General features: G+C 28.0%; 2 protein-coding genes across 3 annotated transcripts in view; both read left to right on the forward strand.

The window, feature by feature from the left end:
• The window catches only part of LOC107436162 (PEST proteolytic signal-containing nuclear protein), a 14,806-nt gene extending 9,866 nt beyond the window's left edge, over positions 1-4,940 (forward strand). The window contains exon 5 of the mRNA XM_016047753.2: positions 3,461-4,940. Within this exon, the coding sequence (XP_015903239.1) occupies positions 3,461-3,581 (121 nt within the window). The 3' untranslated portion in view covers positions 3,582-4,940. The remainder of the gene's footprint in view (positions 1-3,460) is intronic.
• Positions 4,941-11,620: 6,680 nt separating this feature from the next.
• LOC107436161 (SAM and SH3 domain-containing protein 1) overlaps positions 11,621-21,152 on the forward strand; it is an 82,481-nt gene continuing 72,949 nt past the window's right edge. The window contains exon 1 of one of the 2 annotated variants that reach the window (XM_043040329.2): positions 11,621-12,223. In XM_043040329.2, the coding sequence (XP_042896263.1) occupies positions 11,933-12,223 (291 nt within the window). In that variant the 5' untranslated portion in view covers positions 11,621-11,932. The remainder of the gene's footprint in view (positions 12,224-21,152) is intronic. The other variant, XM_043040330.2, reaches the window with a different exon arrangement.

Raw genomic sequence — 21,152 nt, forward strand, 5'->3', positions numbered from 1 at the left:
ATATTACTTATATATTTGCTATAAATCACATAACAGTATTTATTAAAAGAAATGAAATATTAATGTATATTCTCAGTAGTTTTAATTTGCTAAACCAGGTAGTTTTTCAAGTAATAATTGTCTCTTATGTGAATTGAGGAAAAATATAATTTCTAGCTTTATTTTTTCAATTGGTAATTTTTTTCTCACTAAATGTTAAGTATCAATGTAATCGTTTTTATAATAATAGATTAGTACACAATTGTATGTCAACACATCATTTATTACCTTAATCTTTCTGGAATTTGTTATTAAAGGGTTGCGCTTGCGTAAAATTTACTATCGTGGAAATTCAGCTTTTTTGCGTTTTGGCTAATCTCATCCCTGATCAATGAATCATAACTGTTTTTTGTCTTAACATGTAATTTTTTTCTCTTACCTTTATTTTCTTTCACCGTATATAAATTCACTGTAACTAAATTATTATTTCTTTCGTTGAAATTTCATATTTTAGAACTGGTTACAATTTTTTTAGTAGTATTTTTGCTTTAATTTTCTTAGTCCAAGCAATTAATGCTGGATTAGAGCAGAACTTGACTATTATGTATCAGGTTATCTTATTATCCTAGAATTTATATCAAAAACTAGTTTCTTCTAGAACTTGAATGTATGAAGACTGTTGTAGTGGTTTGCTGTTAATCAATAGTTCCAGTTCTGCCTTGTTAAATTCAAAATAGTTAAAAAATGAGAAATGTGGATGAATTATTATAAAATATGCATTATTCAAAAAAAAACTTGTATTTCATTTTATGAGACAGTTTTTTTATAAATTATTTTAGGTAATATATTAACTTCTATCACTCGAACAAATATTATTATTTTTTTCAATAAATCAAAGTAAAATTAAAAAATATTCTGTGCAGAATTTTTTTTTTTCATTGCTCATTTTATAACTGAAATTTGTTCTTCAATCATAAAAATCAGAATATTTGCTGGGCAAATTAGTCATTTATGTACAGCTAGCCCAAAATGTAAAATTTCTAAGTGTAAATGAATGGGTAAGATCTGATAAAGAGAATTGCATGAAGAGTACTTTGCCTTTTCTAGAATGGGGGGGGGGGTTCTATAGAAAGCAAGGCCCAACCTGGGCTGTTCTGTTTATAATGATGCTGAATCATTAAAACTCTGTTATACAGGGATGAGATTCTTCTGTGGATTTCCGCTTTTTTTTTTCTCCAGATTTTTCCATTTTTCCCGCTAATTTCCACTGAAATTTTTTTTTGCAAAAGTTAAAATATTTTATGAGGAATTTAATTTTCCACGGAGCGAAATTATTGAAGTCGTTATTCCTCCCTCTGAAGTTTCTCTAAAAATCATTTCCTTGGGATAAAACTGGTTGGCCTTTACACAGGGATGAGATTTTTTTTGTCTCTCGAATTTCAACCTTTTTATCAAAAACTCTGATTCTCTAAAAGTTTCGATTTTTTTTTCTTTATAAATATCCCGCTTTTTAAAAAAAATTCAGTCGTTGAAACAAAATAGTTATATTTATTTACGATTTTCAAAGATAAACAGAAAAGTCAAACTACGTCCTAGCTGCTAACCCTTCCGCATTTTTACTTATATTAGCTATTTTCTCCGATTTCACACACAGAAAATAAGATTTTCCGTATTTTTTATCCGTCGGCAGGATAGCTCGTATTTTCGTAATTCAGACGTCTCTGCTTCTTGTATTCTGGCGTGAAAACAAACAAAAATAGAGGGATTTGCGGTGAAAATATTTATTTGCTCTTCAGTTAATCTTGTAAATTTTTATTTATTATGTCTAAACAAAAACAATACAAACAAGCCTTTTAGAAATCCCAAGTCCAGACTCTGCAAATATCTCGATTTTTATTCACGCAATTTTAATATCAATCATCGATTTTCGCATTTACCCGATTTAAAAGTTGCGCATTGCGATTCTTATTTACGCTATTTAAATACCTTTCATTATGAATCTTATTTACGAGATTTAAAAATCCAATATCGTGTTTTGTATTTATGCATTTTTAAAATCATGATTTTATTATCAAACATCGATTTTTGTATTTGCCTGATTTAACAGTTGGACGTTGCGATTCTAATTAGGCGATTTAAATATTGTTCATTGCGATTCTTATTTCCGAGATTTAAAAAACCCAATGTAGCAATTCATATTCATGCGAGCTTAAAATCCAATGTCGTGATTCGTTTTTGCGGTTGTAATATCACGCGATTTAAAAATTATGTATCGTGATCTAGAAATTATGCATTATGATTTGTATTTTCGCATTTTTTTAAATTCGACGTAGAGTTTCATATTTACGTGATTTAAAAGCCTCATATCGGGATTTATAATCACATGGTTTACAAGTTAAAAAATTGCACTTTTTTTGTATTGCGAGGGGNGATATATATATATATATATATATTATATCTTCTTGGATTTCCTCTTTTTTACTTTCTGACTACCCTCATCCATGGTTATAAGTGTGTGTAACTATGTATATGTAACATAAAAAGCTTCAATTAATCTTTTTAAGTTATTTCTTTATCTAAATTCTCCTTTTTACAAAATTATCTAAATTCTCCTTTTTGCAACACAAAACAAGTTTTAAATTTATAAACACTAGACATAATTAAAATAACAATCGATACACCTTTATCTTGTTAACTAGTATCTACTATTTATTTTATAAATATTAGCCATAAAAGAAATCTGCAAAGAGTTCTGCATAGCAAGAACAGAGCAAAATATTATCCAGTACATACCATGCTACATACATTTTCAACTAAAAAGAGCTAAATTTACGTATAAAATTATAGCTAAAGTAATTTTAAGCATACATTACAACATGCGTTTTTAAGTTTAATTCCTTCTGATAAAATTCGTTTATTTTGTCTGAGTTTTTCGTTTGAAATGCAAACAAAAAGAGAAAGGAATTTTACTGCTTACTCTAAAACTTAAGTATCTTCGAAAATCAATTCGTGTTCATTTCCCCCATAAAATGCGTTATCAAGTTTGAAATGTTCTGAAGTATTTTGTTAAATAGGGAAAGTGGATCTCAAAGAAAATTTCGTTAAATAGAAAATTCACTTCGCTATTTGGAAGTTATTTTACGGGGAAATTTCCAAAATATTCTCGGTTCCTCGAAAAAAAATTCGCAAAATGGAAGTTCGTTAAATAGAAGTCCATCTGTATATATATTACAACCTTAAAGAAGAGCAACAGAAAGAAGTTGCTACCACGTTTAGTATTGACAACCGCATTAGTAGTCTTTTGAAAATTTTTAAAGGAAAAGGAGAAAATTACTATTTTTGTTATCTTGCTAATTTTCATGCAAATATCTTAAAATTAATTTTTAAATGTTTTTTCGTTATTTTACTGACTCTTTGAGCTATCAAAGCTTCACTGGAAGATTATCTCTGCCTTTTTAATTGTTATTAAATTTCATTTTAGGGATACCCCAACTTCTGCTGGTCCAAATTCATTTGGAAAAACACGCCAAGGTTTCTGTGATGTAAAAAAAGTTTTTGAACGTCAATTGAAAGAGAAAATGGAAGAAGTTGGAGACAAATAATTGATATACCTTTGTAAACATTTGTAAATTACCATCATCATATTCGTCCCTAGCTTATTGTTGGAAAGATATGTCTTATATGAGTCTGTAATATTAAATGTAATTGAAGTCTTTTTATGTAAGTTTCTGCATCAATAACACCTGGCTTAGCATTCAATATTTTTAAAAATTAAATTCATCCCTTTTTTTAAAAATAATAAACTAATAAATAACAGTAGTGTAATTATTTAGCTTAAACGCAAGACATTTGATTAAATTATCATTGGTCTGTTTAAGAAATTTTTACTATACAACATCTTTTAATTGAGCTTCCAAATTTGTGTAAAATAAATAAATAAAAATTTACGCAAGGCATGTTGAAATTAAATTATTTGGAATGTATGATTAAAGTTTTATGAATTGTACATAATGTAGCTTACAAATTTATTACATGTTTCAATCTATGTCATTGCAGCATATCCTTTATTTAATACCTAATTTTTATAAATTTTATTGTTAACATATAATTTTATATATATTTCTCTTCTGTTGAAGAAATATGCGTAACTATCTGTTATTATAAATTACATTTCTTTTTCTATTTGCTTAAATATATTTGAATAGTGTTTTTTCTTCTGTCTACTAAGTCATAACTAATTATATTAAATTCTGTTGGATTCATGTTGTGTAATTTAAAATATCTTTTTAATTATAAATTGTGTTTGTTAGTGAACAAAATTTTTTTAATTTTGTTTGTACTACTTTGATATAGGAATTGTTATATAATTGGGATTAGAGTTTTAGTTAAAAATTGAATGTTTTGAGAATGCTTGTTTTAATACAAAATGCTGACATATTGCAAAGAAAGAATTTATTTACATTTTTCCATTAGAAAAAAAAAAAGAAACATAATACATATTAGAAACAATGTTAAAGGAAAAAAATTCTAGGATTTGTGGCTAACTTGAATTTTAAGTATTAAATTGTTGAGACTAGAAGATTCATTGATATTCACTCAATCTGTTTGAAAATGATTGTTTTCATTTTAAATTAGATTTTTCCAAAATTTCTCGCCTTTACCAGGAATGATTTTAGAGGAAGTAATGTGAAAAATGATTGATTTAACTTGTTTATTGTTTCTTATGTTTATTTTACTTGTTCAACATTTCTTATATTTGTTTGGTTTATTATTAAAAATTGTTTTTTGTTTGTTTGAACGTCTGTTAAAATTGTTTTGACTTTATATTTTTCTCCCATATTTTTGGTTTGATAATTGAACAATCAGCTGCACTGTATTTTTCACAATAGTAGGACTGTTAATATAAGTAATAATAAATTGCAATGTAGTGTCAAAAAGATAAAATAAAATTTGTCCTGTAATGATGAGTGTTTTGTGTCATGTTGTGTTAGGCAATTGTTTATGTAGAGTGTTTCTCAGATTTGTTTCATTTTATTTTAAATTATACTTAAAATTTACTTAATAGGAATAATAATTTTCATTGCAAAAGTTGGAAGTTTTTAATTTTGTATAATTAGATAATCTTTTTTTATCATTAACCAGCTGAATGTTGGTGATTTTTAAAACTTCTATTTACCCCTTATTTTTCCTGTTAAAGTAACAGTTCTTCTCCTTAATAAATAAATGTGTCTTTTTTTATTTTAATATATATATATATATATAAATATCTATGAAAACTGAACAAATGCAGAATGCTCTTTATAATAAATGTCCAATCAAAATTAATCTTAATTTTTAATTGCAACAAGTAGAGTAAAATATTTGGTCTTATCTCGACCAGTATTAGGCATGCCTGTTTATTTTGGCTACTTGTATTTTAAAATTTACAAAGAGAGTAAAGCTTACAAAATGATATTTAGTAAAAGAACAACAATGTCATAATTTAACATGTAATTATTGTTTTGAAATTAATCCTAAAAACTTACAATAAAATATGTGACAAACATAATGAAATAGAACATAATTAAAATTATATTTATGTAGACCTAACTTTGTACTGACAATTCGTAGTTGGATCAACTTTTGGCCATTATCAGCAGGCACTTTAATAAATGCTTGTCAGTTGATTTGGATCTATAAATATTTTTTATTTAGAGAACGTGTTGTCTCTAAAAAAAAAAATTTACTCGCGTAAGCAGAAATGAAGGACACTAGCAAATTTTTGCAACTAATCAATGTGAATTAGTGTAAGACCCATAAAGTTCCAGTGATTATGCTTTTCTTTAAAAATGTCACTGGTCTGCAAATTTATCATTTCGATATTTTCTTACTCATTTAAAATTGAAATTAAACAATTTTTATCAAATGTTTTTAGGTCCGAAACAAACAATTTAGAATTGTTAATTACCTAACTGAAATTCGGCATATGGTACAATGCATGAAACATTTTTTGTTCAATTGAAATTGAAACACAAATTTGAAAACTCAAAGTGTATAAGATGAGATGAAAGGCTGCATGGCTGCCAAATCTACTGGATTTTGCCAGTATCTTTTGGTCGTCTACTGGTTTAATAAAAATTCTCCTGGTTTTTGTATATTTTAGAAAATTCCCTAAAATTGTTCCTAAAAAAAATCCCCATTTAAATCGAATTTTTGTATAGACTAATTGCTTGCTTGAATACTTAAATAAGTATTACTAATACATAATAAAGCTAGCCTCTTTTATAGAAATCAGTTTAAAACTTTTTTGTTCTAAAATGTTCATTAACTTTTATTCAGAACTCCCTTTTTTAATTAATTAAAAAATCTTTCAACTATCTTTGATGAATTATATGCCTATTACTATTCAAAATTATGAGTAAATATAAAGCATGAAATATCAAGTTCATTTAATGTCAATAATAACTGGAAAATATCGCAGTTTTAGTACTTTGGTGACTGTAAAATTCTGTATATGTAAAATATTTAGAACATCATGCAACAATTGTCATGAAATTTATATTTCTTAAAATCTGGATTTTTTCCTATCCATGTTGCAGCTATGGAAGGATGTTTAGTGCATAAATTGGACAGAAGCTGAATTTTCTTTTCAATATTACTTGTCGACAAAAGCATTGATAAAAAGAACAGTTTTTCTTAAATATCTAAAGCTGTGAGAATAGTTTTTTAGTGAGAATAGTCTTCCTGGTTTAGAAATTTTTTAAATTAAAAGTTAACTGCGTTAAAGAAGGAATCAGTTACTGTGAAATATAAATCTAATTTTTATGACAAAAAATAAATTTAAATGAGCTAGATGCTTTTTATGTGATCTGAGCTAAATCGAAAATGTTTCTAAATGATATAATTGTGGCACAGTATGATATGGAGCAAGGATTCGTAAACTGTGGTCTGTTGAAAACTTTGAGAAAAGATTAATATTTCTAAAAATAATAGCTAAATTTAGAAATAAAATTTGAAAGAATGATAATGAGGTTGAAGAGGGAATAGAGCATGTAGCCTTGTCCATCAGGCACAAATTCTGCCTAAGCAGTCCAAACGGCCAGTGGAAGTAGAATTACTAGAAATTGCTTGTTAGTATCTATATATCTTGGGAATTTATAAATCTGTTATAATAAAAATAAATTTCGCTAACAGCTTATTAATTGATAAAAAAAAAATAAATTATGCTTTCGAAGTTGGGAGATATATTTTCCAATAGCTCCAGATGCAATATTGCAAAATCATAAAGGGTTGGTCAAATCATTTTCTGTTTCGACAACATATACAGTATTGCAAAATCATGCAAGTATTTTAGTATGCAAGAATTAAAATTTCATGTTACGAGATATAAGAGAAATATATCAATTTCTCATTTATAAAAATAATTAGAATTTATAATTTTCTAAACGCAAAAATTGACCACAATAAATGAATAGATTGGAAGAGCTCAGTGGAAGAAACAGGTAAGCGACATTTTAGTGAATTTGAGTCAATGAACTTAATAGTTTATATGTTACTCGACATAGCACATAAAATTTTTGAGAGTATATTTCTTTAACCCTAGCTCTTTGTGAAGGAGAACTGATATTTTAATGTTTTTCAACGAATAAATTTTTGTTTGAAAAGCTAAAATAAATATGCATTATTTTGGCTTATTTTCGCAAGATGAAAACGATTCAGAGGCAGTGAGAGCTCAACATTCGCGGAGTCGATATTTCACCGGTATTGATCGCTTTAATTAACGAGAGTTCGGTAATTATCTCTCTGTATTAAGAAATCGTAAGAGCGGTCGCCGACGCTAACTCATCGTTATATTTTCTTTCGCTGCGCAAAAACTATAAGACTTAGAAACTCGAAGGTACTAAAATGTGTAAAAAAATATACAGGGATTACAATGGACTAGAATAAAAAAATCAATATTCGATAATTCGTTCGAGGTATATAAACTGTTAAACTTGGTGGAAAAAATACCACACAAGTTTTAGAAGTGCAACTACAGAGTTGAAATTCGGTGTACTCAACAAAGCTACATTTGTTCAGCAATTTATCACAGATTATTTATTTTTTTTTTTTTTAAATTTCCAATTTGTTTAAAAATCATTACAATTCTAAGTGCTTGTTTGCGAATTTTTCAACTTTTTTTTCCCCCAATAACTAAAAGTTACATTTTGCTTACCTGCTCAAAATCTGCAAGGCTTAGAAAATTGAATTTACGAAGTTATGTATAGAATTTCAAATTTAACAATTAATTCAAATAGCTTGTAAAGGAAAAAAAAAAAAAAATTATGATCGGTCTACTATCCGCTGAAATGCAACTACAGAGTTAAAATTTGAAATATATTTAAAGAACTATCTCGTATCACAATTTTAACAAGAGTTATATTTTGTAGAAAATTACAATTTTGTACAATAATTTTTCTAATTGTTGTAGAAACGTTACTTATCCCTTACGAGATCTTTATTTCATATACTGGCGCTCTTGTAGATGTTAATCAAAAGTAGAAAGAGAGAGCGAACGATAATAATAATACTGGTGCTTAAGTAAGTGCCCTTTTTTCTCGCCATCTTGAATTTTAGGTTTAATGTTTGATTTTCGTTCTTCTTATATTTTTTATTCATTACAAACTTGTTATAATAAAGAAAAAGAACCAATCATTCAATATCACAATATCTTTTAAAAAGTGAAATATGCGGTCTTCTTTTATTAAACTAAGATAAATAACTTATAGAACTGGAACAGAGTTTTTTCGCTCAAATTTTGAATAATAATAAGATGATTGAACGAAGTTGATTACAAAGTAATCATGGAAGTCAAGGGCGCCGGCAGAATAATATAAAAGGGGGTGCAACCCTCTAACAAACTACCCCCCCCCCCAAAAAAAAAAAAATTTTTTTTTTTTTTAAATATTCTGTTATTACATTTTGTTTTGTTATTATATATACTTTCATCTCTTAATTTTTTTCAAGATACATTTCTTCATTGTTAACAAGATATTTAAAAAAAAGTACGAATTTCTTGTACTTGCAAATTTGGCCACGAGAAACTGTATTGATGGCGCTGGCATAGCTACTGACTTTGAAACATAAATAACTACAAACAGTAGTTTCGTACACTAACGTGTTTGTGCACGCTTAACATTGTTATTTATTGTGTTGATGAAGTTTTACAGTAGTGAGAAATCAGTTTGTGTTATACACCTTGGTTAAACTAAATAACTCATGGAAAATATAGTATTATTTATATCTTATTAAATGAAATTTAAAAATATAGCTTAGATATTATATATAGCGTGGCAAGTTTGTGCATGCTCAGTGTGCATAAGAAAAGAATCAAAGATGACTCAGAATTCATTGAAAAAGTTATAAACGGATTTGGACAGCGAACAAGACGATTACAATTCTTGTTTGATTAAACAATTTTTTAATTGTTATGTATCAATAATTACTTAATTATTTGTTTTTGAATAAAAATATTTTTAATAAAAAAATTTTTTTGTAACAAAATTTTTTTTCTGTATCTCTTTATTTATTTATTATTTTTTAACAAAAAAAACCCAGGGTGTGCAAGTGCACCCTCTTGCACCCCACTGCCTTCGCCCTTGATGGAAGTAGAAGAGCATAGACAGTGTTGAGCCTTCAATTATTGTAAAATACTCTAAAAACTAAACTGGTTCGATAAAAGTGTAAAACAAAATTGAATTGAATATAATCGGTAAAAGATCATTTCTTTAAAGTCCATGAATCTTGCTCAAAGCTGAAATAAGACGGAAACAAGGAAAATGGTAGTAAAAGCATTTCTTTCATAGCTGATATTTGTGAGGAGTAAAATCAGGTCTAACTAATATTAAGTACGAACTATTTTATTTTATTTTATAACCGTCGTTGAGCAGCCGACCCAATTTTGGATTCACGACTACTAATGTCCAACTCCGTAGCCTTGTAATTTTAGAACCAATCCAGAAGACAAGGAAACTCCTGGATAAGTACCCCCAGAGGTATTGATTTGCTATGGGAGCATGGAGGACTTTGCGACTCGACAGATTTAACGTGGGACATGGGCCCAGTGCCCCTACCAACCAGGCTCTCCAGGCATCAACTTTGAACTATTCACTGTTTACTTATTTTCGATTAAAAAATCCTATATATAAGTTTTGAATGTTTTAAATTTATTTTACAACCGCCGTTGAACCAGTTGATCCAATTCTGAGTCAGCGACTATCAATGTTCAACTCTGTAGCCTTGTAATTTTAAACCCTACCCAGAAAACAAGGAAAGTGCTGAATCAAGTATTCGGACAAACTAGCTTTCGAGGAGGACTTTTTGATGGAACTAGTCCGCATTTGTGTTACATGGAAAGGGAAACCATGAAAACCACTCACGGTTAGCCTGACGACAAGGAGCTGTAGTCCATGATCCGTTTACCACTGAGGATATTTTACATCATCACTGTGATCGGTGCTAGCCGAGAGTAGAATTCGTATCAACCAGTCACCGCTAGGATTAGAACCTGGGTTACCTCGTTAGGAGGAGAGCGCTCTATCCCCTGCACCACTGTGAATCAAGTTATGAATGCTAAAATATCTTCCCGAAAATAAGCTACGATTGAGTGCTATAATATTTCCATAAAAGTACGAATCGTATTAATGGCAAATTTTGTAGAAAGATAATGAAGATTCTTACTGAAATTTTTGGAAGACTTTAGCTAACAAACTTAATAATAAAAATAAAAAATAAAATATTCTTTTTTTTGTTTTCCAATATTTTCAGAATTTTGAAAATCCTGGTAGGGTAATTATTCCTTTGTAGATATTTTATATGTTATTAATAGAAATGCAAAGTCAATTAGAACATATCCGTTTATGTTATTTTATTCACATTTTTTTCGTATTTCTTTAAATCTGATTTTTGTAAGATCACACATGACATGCTTACTCACATAATTTTCTTGTGTGCTCTAAATGTAATAGCATGATTTGATCAAACGTAAAGAGTTACACTTTAAAAAAATTTAAATTATCTATGATGCTCTACAAAACTTTAAAATCAAAAATTTGTTTAATTTCCTTACGAATAAGTTACTTTTAAGGATTATTTTCCCAAAATTAAAATATAATGATCTATATCACGTTATATTTGTTTCCCAATTAAATATATGTCAAAAATAATAAAAATTTAAAAAGTGTCACAAATTGATACTATAAAATTATTGCCTTACAGTACATAATTTCATTTTATTTTCATTAAAGAAATAAACATTCACAACATAACTAAATTACAGCTTTAAAAAATTCAAGTAAAAATTCTTTTCAATTTTAGGGTTTTGTTCTTTCCTCCTTTTTAAATTAAGCTTTTTTAATTTTAAAATTATTCTGCAAAATCAGAGCAAACATGTTTTAAAACAAGCACAATCTAATACGTGTTTAAAAAATTTCGGGGTAATATTATGGATAAATCTATTTATTAGATAAATTTCACTCCACCACAGTATTGGATTGAATGGAAGAAAAATAGAATTAATTGTTTTCACCCCAACTCTCAAAGCGCGCCTTCACAAAACCAAAACAAACCGAAACAACACAACTGCGCAGGCGCGCGATTTGCTTGTTGCCATAGGAAACGAAACCTTTTCAACGAGGTTCCCTTGCAGATGAGGTATAGCAATCTTCGGCGTGAGGCGTAGGTTCATCTTGTTCTAAACTTTCCAGCATCGCTTCTCTTTTTCTTTATTGAAAAAAAAAACATTTTCTTTTTTATTACTTAGTAAAGTGTGTGTGTATTTTCTACAAAGGAAAAAGAGTGTATAATAAATGTTTAATATAAATACATTATGATCGTTTACAAGTATAAATATCTGTTTTTCCGACCACCACTTACTGGGAAATATTTTACTTTTGAGATTACGATCACGGATTGAACATGCGGAATTATTGCGGTAATGAGTGACCAGAATATTGTTCGAGAATGGCTAAAATACCTGGACCTCGAACTTTACTATGAAAGCTTCGTGGATAACGGTTACGATGATTTGGAAATGTGTAAACAAATCGGCGAACCGGACCTCGACGCAATCGGCGTCCGCCAGTCCGAACACCGGCAGTTGATTCATGAAGCCGTCCGTACTTTGCTGGAGCAGGGTGGTACATCGGTTTACATTAGCTTAGAAGAGTGCGCCCGCCTGGGGGTAGATGGTCCCTTGAGGGACCGGATGACTCACTTCACATGTCAGGTAGGGGGTTTCCTCTCTTTTTGTATAAGGTCACAGCCATGAATTATATTAACTTAGGGGTTGTTATTCAGAGAACAAACTGAGCTTATTAAATGTTTCCTCAATACAAGTTATTCTTCTGTGTCATGAATTTTTCTAATATTGTGGTTTGTTACTCCCATTTATGCTTCACATTTATTACTAATATTCAAAGCTGACTGTGCAATATGAAGAATTAGTTTTACGAGTAAAATATTTTAGTAGTTATGTGGAGCACGCCATATTTTTCAATTAGTACAACTTATTAACTGTAGAGTCGATAAAAAAAATACTTTTTAAAGCACAAAAAAAAAAGTTTTTTTTCTTCTTTTTTTTTTTCTTTTGCAGCAAAGTATAGTGCTTTATAAATGAAGTTTCTTCTTTTTCTTGTCACTGTTCTGTATAATAATGTACTACTTTTTCATCCTTATTATTTTCATCACACGATTTTTTTTGTTGTTTTTTTTGCTGAAACGTGGATAATCTTTTTAAAGAAATTTTCCTGTTTTTTCGGGATCTTATTATTTCGCATAATTTCTTCATAAAAAAAATTCCATTTTCCGCTTAAACAATTCTTTTTTTGGTGAGTGTATGTGTTGCTATAAAAAATTACCAAACTTCAAATTAAATAAAAATATTTTCCCCTTTAAAGTTTTCTTATTAGCATACGATTGTGAATGCCACTATGAAGAACAACGGCAAACAAAATTACAATAAAAATCAATGTTGCCATGTTTAAAAAATAACAGTTAAAAAGAATATGGAGAATAAAATATGACTATATAAAGGATTGATATTATGTATAAAACTTATAAGCGGTGGTATTTTAAAAACATTAAGAAATGATGCTAAAACTATAGAGTATTTAATTAGCCTTAGACGTATTGGCCACAAGAGACAATAATAATAATATTCAGGTGCCTCAGTTTTTTAATTTTATAAAGTACGCTTGTCTTCTTGTGAAGGATTAAAGAATCAACTATTTTGTAACTTAGAAATTGCCGTTAATAATTTTTTTAAATTATTTGGACACCTCACTTTTGCTGGTTATTTAATATCATGCTTATTGTAATTTTTTGATGACTGTGTCAAAATATTTTAGACCAGAGATGGCCAATAAGGAGCATCTCAAGTGCCACTTTTAGTGTAAAAAATCTTGAACATGTCATTCCATTTAAGTCTTTATCTTCTGTTATTTGAAATAAAATGAAATTTGCCAGAAAAATCAATAAAATTTTGTGTTACCGAAAGTTATAAAATAATAAAGTAAAAAGCAAAAATATTAAAAAATTATTTATTTATTTATTTTTTACATTTTAAGAAAACAAAGTACCCTCTTTTAAATGAATTCTTAGTTAAATTAAAAAAATGTATAATAAATTATTTGAAAATTGATTTGCCATGAGCAAATAAATTTATCACTAATGACAGGAGATTAATTTAAAATTGGAATTAAAGCCATTTAAACAATGCTACATTAATTGTACAAGTACAAATAAAAGTGTAAGAAAACTTATATCCATTATTTATTGTTTTTCTTCAATTTTTCGATATTCAATAATACAGCTATAGTTTTAAGCAATTAAAAGTTTTTTAAATCTTCTAATCAATAGCAATAAGAATGTAATTAACTCTCTAAAGTGAAAAAAAGTCAAACTTAAAGAATAATAATTATTAATAAAATAAATTAATAAAACAAATAAAAGTTAATTTTCTAGTTTTTTTTAAAATTTTTATTTTTATTTTGTAAATTGTTTTTTTTTTTTTTAGTTTGCGATGGTAAACGTGCCTTTAACCTCTCCATTGGTTAAATGACAACGTTTTAACGAATTTTATATTCGAATTAGCTATTGAATAATTACTAATTAAATAATATTATTATAGCTATATTAACTGATCAAAGGACTTGAACGCTCTCTTTCGAATGAGGCTTTCACTTATCACTGAATTCTGAAAATATTCTGTGTAGTCAGATAAAGAGTCTCCCTTTTTTTTATGGCTAAACATTGAAGATTTTCTTGGTTTCCCCTCTCGTGTAACGCAAATGCTAGTTAGTTTGTTAGTTCATTGTTAGGTTTCTACGAAGAAGAGTCTCCCTTTCCTTCTGGCTTAGGTTCAAATTTTACAAAACTGTGAAGTTGTTTATTAATAAATGATAGATGATAATATAAAATGTAATGTCAATTAATATTATAAAATAAACGTATTTATGTTTTTAAAAGAAATGTTTTGTAAAAGCCAGTTAAACGTCAGAATATACATAAATTCATATATAAGTATATTTCATTGTTTCAAATTATTTAAAATATATCTGTAGATGATTTTGCTTTCTTTCTTTTTGCTCTCTTCCCTTTCTGATATTTATGCATTAAATATGTCAGAAAATTACATACTAAGTGAAATGTTGTGTAAAAGCCTTCGTCCTTTTTTTGGGTATGCAGGCAATAGGCTTGTTCCTCTCTTCAACAGTGAATAATTAATTCACTCTCATCACATTAACCTTAAGTTTTTATCTTCTCATTACATTAATAATAAAGTTTCAATCTGGTTTTAACAAAATGTTTTTTTAAAATTTCTAAACTTCCTCAAGACTTATTTAAATTTTTTATTTATTTCTATACAAAAAAAGGGGAAAAAAAGCTTTGAATTGCTACCAAATGCTCAAAACACTGCTTTCACTAATCGTTTCCCAAATACTCAATCATCATTGCCTCTTAAGTTATTTCTTATAATCTGGAGGTAAAATGCAAGCTCCTAAGAATAAATACATAATACATAGACTAATCAAACAGCCCACTAGAAAATAAATATTTATCAAATGCTATTGAAACAATGTACCATACATCAACATCTGGTAACCTTGGGCTTAGATATCAAATTGTACCAACTTGAATCCTTCCCTCGCATCTTTCTTCAAACGTGTTAGGAGAAGAGGGGGGGGGGATAAATAAAAACAACAACAAAAAGAGAATAAAACTTTATGCTATAGCTGCTGAGAGTTGCCTTTTTCCTAATATTATTTATTACATGTAGAGAAAAAATAAGCATGTGTGTTTTGTTGATAGAGCAACTTGATGGTTTTTTTTTTTCTCTTCCTTTTTCTTTCCTCAGGTTGTGTATAATGTCGATAAATGGTGTTTGTTTTTGACCTTTTGATCCTTCCCGCCCTCCTATCTTCTGTGATGGAATGTTAATCGTAACCTTGAAAAAGAAAGGAAAAAAAACTTTATTGTTTATTCATAGTTGGCAAAGCTTTTTTTTCTTCCTAATATTGTTAGCGTATTTTCAATCGTTTTTGTATGAATGACTCTATACAAATTTACTATAATTTTAAGTTGAGATTTTTAAAATTATAATTTAATATTTTAAACTGAACAGTGAAGTTCATAAGACAGAAGTCAAGGTTAAATTATTATTTTTTTTAATAGCTAAGTATTTTAAAAACATCTATAAATAAGTTAAATAAATATTTTTTTTTCTTTATAATATGTAATCTCTCAAATAAAAATGATTTAATAACTGATTTAACCGAAATCATATCGTGGACTTAAGTAATGTCCTCTATTAAACAAAGGAAATCAAAATTTATTACGCTTTTATTAGCAAATAATAATTGATTCACCCTTGGACGCAGATGAGACACAGGTGTCCCTTTTATATATATAGATATATGTCTTTCTGACGCTCAAATTACATACAATATTTCGTAACCACAAATTATTAAAATGCTCAATTTAATATTTTGACCGAATTTAATTCAAAATAAAGAAGAAAAATCTGAAAAATATGTCTAATGAAAATTCTGCGCCAAAGGGTTAAAGCATTCAACACTATGATTCTCTAGTACAGGGATGGGCAAACTTTTTTGGTCGAGGGCCAAAAATCAAGAAAAATTTTTTTGGTGGGCCAAGTAAAAACCTCAAATTTTTTTAAAAAAAAGCGATATACAAGTTTTAATTTAAATATTTAGTGAGATGACGGAAATTGCGATTTCATTTTTTAAAGTTCCTTATATTAAGGTTCGAAGTGAGATGTGCTTATTTTAAGGAACAAGGCTTTTCTGTTAGTCTACTTCTGAAATGATTTTTTCTAAGGTTCATAGTTGAAAACTCTTGTTCACATACATATATAAGATTAAGCAAACATAGCACTGATTTTCTGGGCATGAAATATTAAATTTTGGAAACTAGCTTTCGGCAATGATTTGTAAAACTTTGGCATATTTAGAAACAACTGCTTCAGATGATTGTTAGATTGTTCGCTCTTTGGAGCGTAAAATGCGCAGTCTGCCAAATGTGAAGTACAAGTTACCTATATTAGATTCCGTTAGTCGGCTCCTCGAGAAAGACATTTGCTAGTTGGAGCCAATCTACGGCTATTCTATAAAGAACTTCTGCTTTCAACAATTTACCAATTGAAGCTGTCTGTGCTAACTATTTCCATTAATTTATGCTTTGTAGAACAAAAATAGAGAAAGTAAAAATGCCATCAGTACTTTGTTAAAAAAGGAAAAACAGAAATAATTTTAAACATAGTAGACAAGAAAATGGATGTATATTGTTTATATTTGCCACTGATCGGCAAATAAAAATTCAATCCGCGGGCCGGATAAAATCTTTCGGCGGGCCACAGTTGGCCCGCGGGCCGTAGTTTGCCCATCCCTGCTCTAGTACATGAAAAATATTTTTGTATAAGCTATATTAGTATTCAAGTTTTGTTTTAATATAGATTATTTTTACCCTTTTGAAGAGTGGCTATTCGTCTACTTTTGTATATTATAAATATTAATAAATTAATATGCCGTTGTTTAAGATCTTAAGTGCTTTTTGGTTAGCCGGGTGCTAAAAGTTTAAATGTAGACGTTTTCTTAATTTATTTTTACTTTATTTTTAAACACTGAACAAAATGGACGTTCACAAAAAATTAAATAAAAAAAGTAAATAAAAAAATTGTTGTATTTCCTTGTGCCCAGCTAACCGAAAAGTGCAAGATCTTTCAGGGGTGATAGTAAACGTTAAAATATTTATATTTATTACTTTTTGATTTATTATAGACATAGTTTCATTCAGGATATTGAAACTGAAATGTGTTAAGTTTTCAAGCTGCAGCTGTGGAATAATTTAACATGTTTTCTCAGTCGCCTCTTCAAATTCAAAAATTTTGATTGCAGCCCTTGATAATGCAGTCCTTGAATGGTCAATATGTGTCGCTCCGTCACAGTTGAAAGTTAACGTATGAAAACTTCATAAACCAGTTAAAGAAAATTTACATCCATTTTCGAAAATTATTTTAATAAATTTGAAAAGAAAAAGCGTTGAAATTATCACATAAAAATTTCTAAATTAAAGGTAAAAAACTTTCTTTTTACCTTCAATGTTTTTTTTTCCAAAGAAAATTTTGTTTGACTTAAAAAAAATCAAATTAAAATTATTTAAAAAAACTATTTAAAAAATTATTTAAATCAAAATAATATCAAAAAAAATTATTTAAAAATCAAACATTTCAGAAGTTTACATGCAGTGAAAATTTAAAAATTTATTTTTTTCATTGAGAAGCTTAAAAACCAGTCATAATTTGGTGCGTAAAATTGAAATGTTTTTAAATAAAAAATACTATGCATATACTTTTTAAGTATTGTTTATAATTTGAAGTACATTATTTTTTAAGACCAATTGTTATAGTTTTCTGGCGCTAGGAAGTAATTAGGTCATTATTAATTAAAGTCATTATTAAGATTAAAAAAATCTTAATTTCTTTCGCATGCTCGTTACTGTTCCCCAATTTTCGACGGGAAAGAAATTAAATTAAACAATCGCACAAGAATTTTCTAAATTTCACTCGCAAAGAAAAAAAAAAGTTTAAATATGCCAAATATTTGAAAAAATTAATTATTTTTTATGTCTTTCTTGTTTTTAACATTAAGGAATTTAAATTGAAGATAATTCGCGAAAATGTTCTTTATTTGTTCAAAATATTGAGGGGACACTTAGAAATTTCTAACTATTGAGAAGGGCATATACCCTCGTCCCCCGCTAACAACGCCCATGTCCGTTCATCTTCCCAGAAGTTATTTTTTTCCAACCCACCCTATTCCAGAAAAAGTTGCTTAACCTGTTTCAAATGTATTATTGATAGCATTATAGTTACATAATTATATTACATTGTATACACATATTATACTTGCATTTGGAAAAAAATAAACTGCTTTAAAACAAAATAAGTAATTTGAAACATTCTTAAAAAGCATGTATGTATACGGGAGTGAAAATTCAGTTTCGTTAAAAAGCACGTACACATATTATTCATAATTAGGAAAAGGAAAAAGTTGGAATAAAAACCGATAACCGATTTAAATTGTTAGAAAACACAGTTCGGCAATTTTTTTTTCGTAAACGTACTTTTTCAGCGAAAAAGTAATTGCGATATCTCTGGAAGAGCGGGCTACAAGTACTCAACTAATCAATACTTTATTCATAAATCTTATTTAAGGTTCTTTGTTAGTGCTCTCTTTTGTTTTATCATTAAAAATGAAGATAAAACATACATAATAATGGAGACAGTCTTCCCTCCCACTTTTCTGCTCTGTGCATAAAATGATTGGAACAATATTGGAGCGATTGTAAAATTAATGTTTAATGCAAACTCAGCATATGAGATCGATTGGTTTATGAAAATTACTTCTTTTGTTTTTAAAGAATAAAAGAGGATTTTGCTGTTATTATTTTTTATTTTCTTTGATTCCATTTATTTGATTTTCAAAATGTAAGTTTTGGTTAATTTATTTAATTGTTAATGCATTTTTAAAATAAATTTATTTAGGAATTATTGCTTTACACATAAATTTATGCATCGGGTTTTTGTAAAAATATTTATTATTTATATACTATCCTAATTAATTATTTATTTGGTAAATTTCTACTCTAATTTGTCATATTTTTTTTTGAAATTTATTTTATTTACGATTTTTTTCTCATTATTTACAATGTAATTTACTTACTTGTATTTTAAAGTTTTTTATGGGCAGTAAAATTTATATATCNAAGAAAGAAAAATTACAAAATGAAGAAATTGTTTTAAAAAGAAATCCGAAAAAATTAAGAAGCCAGGAAACAAAACAAGAAGAAGATATAATCTCGTCGTCGTCAGCTCACGCGATTATATCCGCAAATTAGAGTGCTTTCTTATATTGTATCAATATAACCAAAACAAAATATATTAATACAATAGTGTGAGGTGTACAAAAAAAATCACAAATAAATATATCAAGCAAAAAGCACAAAAACATAAGAACTTAGGAAATTAAACAAAAAAAAAAAACACATAAGATATAAGAAAATACAAAATAAAACTCAAAAGGTAACATATAAAGCATATAGCGAGATCGGACATTCATTTATATCTTGCAAAAATGCAAAAATGATTTATAAATATTTTCGCAACTAGTTTACCAGATTACATTGCAAAATAATAATATAAGGATAACGGGATATATTTTATGACGCATTCTTGCTGAAGTACTGAACCGCATTTCATTTGTCTGTTACCTTGGGTAGACCCGAAATTGCATTTGTGCTAGGTAATTATATATTATACTGGATTGAAGATTTTGTCCTTTTTTTTTGGATAAATAGATATTACTGCAAATACTTTTAATTTTATTTATAAGATTAAAAATAGTATTTAAATAAATGTTTTTAGAAACATTAGGATTCTATGTGATGTGTGATTAGTATTTATCTGCAGATCAGCTAGGTAATTTGCATATTAATGGCTTTCGAGCTTCAGAGGTAAAGTAAACAAAAAATATTTTTTAACGACTATGTAAACTAAGTTTGGATTTGTCCTTTTACCGGATCATCCTAGTTTATCTGCAGATCAGCTAGGTAATTTGCATATTAATGGCTTTCTAGCTTCAATGGTAAAGTAAACAAAAAATATTTTTTAACGACTATGTAAACTAAGTTTGGATTCAGCCCTTTACCGGATCATCCTAGTTTATTTGCAGATCAGCTAGGTAATTTGCATATTAATGGCTTTCGAGCTTCAGTGGTAAAGTAAACAAAAAATATTTTTTAACGACTATGTAAACAGCTTCTAGCTATTGCTGTCTTCTTAAGCTGATGTATCTAAGTTCACCAAAATTTCATTTGGTACTTAAGGTCTTCAAATACTAATGACATAAAATATAAATTTGAAATTTATTTTTTAACTTAGATGAAATAAATTATTGCACGCTAAAGTTTAACATAAAAAAGCTTGTTTCACTGCATATGTATGAAATGATAGTTCAACAAAGTGCTCTCATAGCAAACTTATTCAGACAGTATAAGATCAAACCATATCTTATTTCCAAAGCCGAAACATTTTTTAAGCATTTTTTTTAAGTCATAAAAACCTTTCCATTTTTTTTCTCTTACTAAATATACTTATTTCCGGCAGTTATCTTTTTTCAACAGAACCTTCAAACATTATTCTAAGTGGTGTTCTAAAAACAACGTTTTATTATCACCTTTAAAGCTGTTATCGTGAGATATGGAATGTTCTCTTTTCGTTAACTGCTCGAAAAACCTTTTCCTCTCTTTTTTTCTGTTCTTTTAAAATATCTTAAGCCCGAATTTTGAAGTTCCCTACATTATTTAATGTGATATATCTGTTTCATGTCACTTTTTAAGTAGAGAACAGTTTTTAGAAACAGGTGCATGGACAGTGTGTTACGTTCACATATCCAATTCATTATCAACCAGAATGTTTAATTCTGTACAATCCCCACCATGGTTTAAAATTTTAACTCCATAACTCTACGTCATTAAATTTTTTTATCAGAAACCAGGGTTGTTTATAAAACTGTAAAATTTATTGCTATAAATTTATAACTGTGCAATGTAAAAGTGATCGTGTAATCGAAAATTGG

Source organism: Parasteatoda tepidariorum, chromosome 5, assembly GCF_043381705.1.
Source record: "Parasteatoda tepidariorum isolate YZ-2023 chromosome 5, CAS_Ptep_4.0, whole genome shotgun sequence".
Taxonomy (NCBI): Eukaryota; Metazoa; Arthropoda; class Arachnida; order Araneae; family Theridiidae; genus Parasteatoda; species Parasteatoda tepidariorum.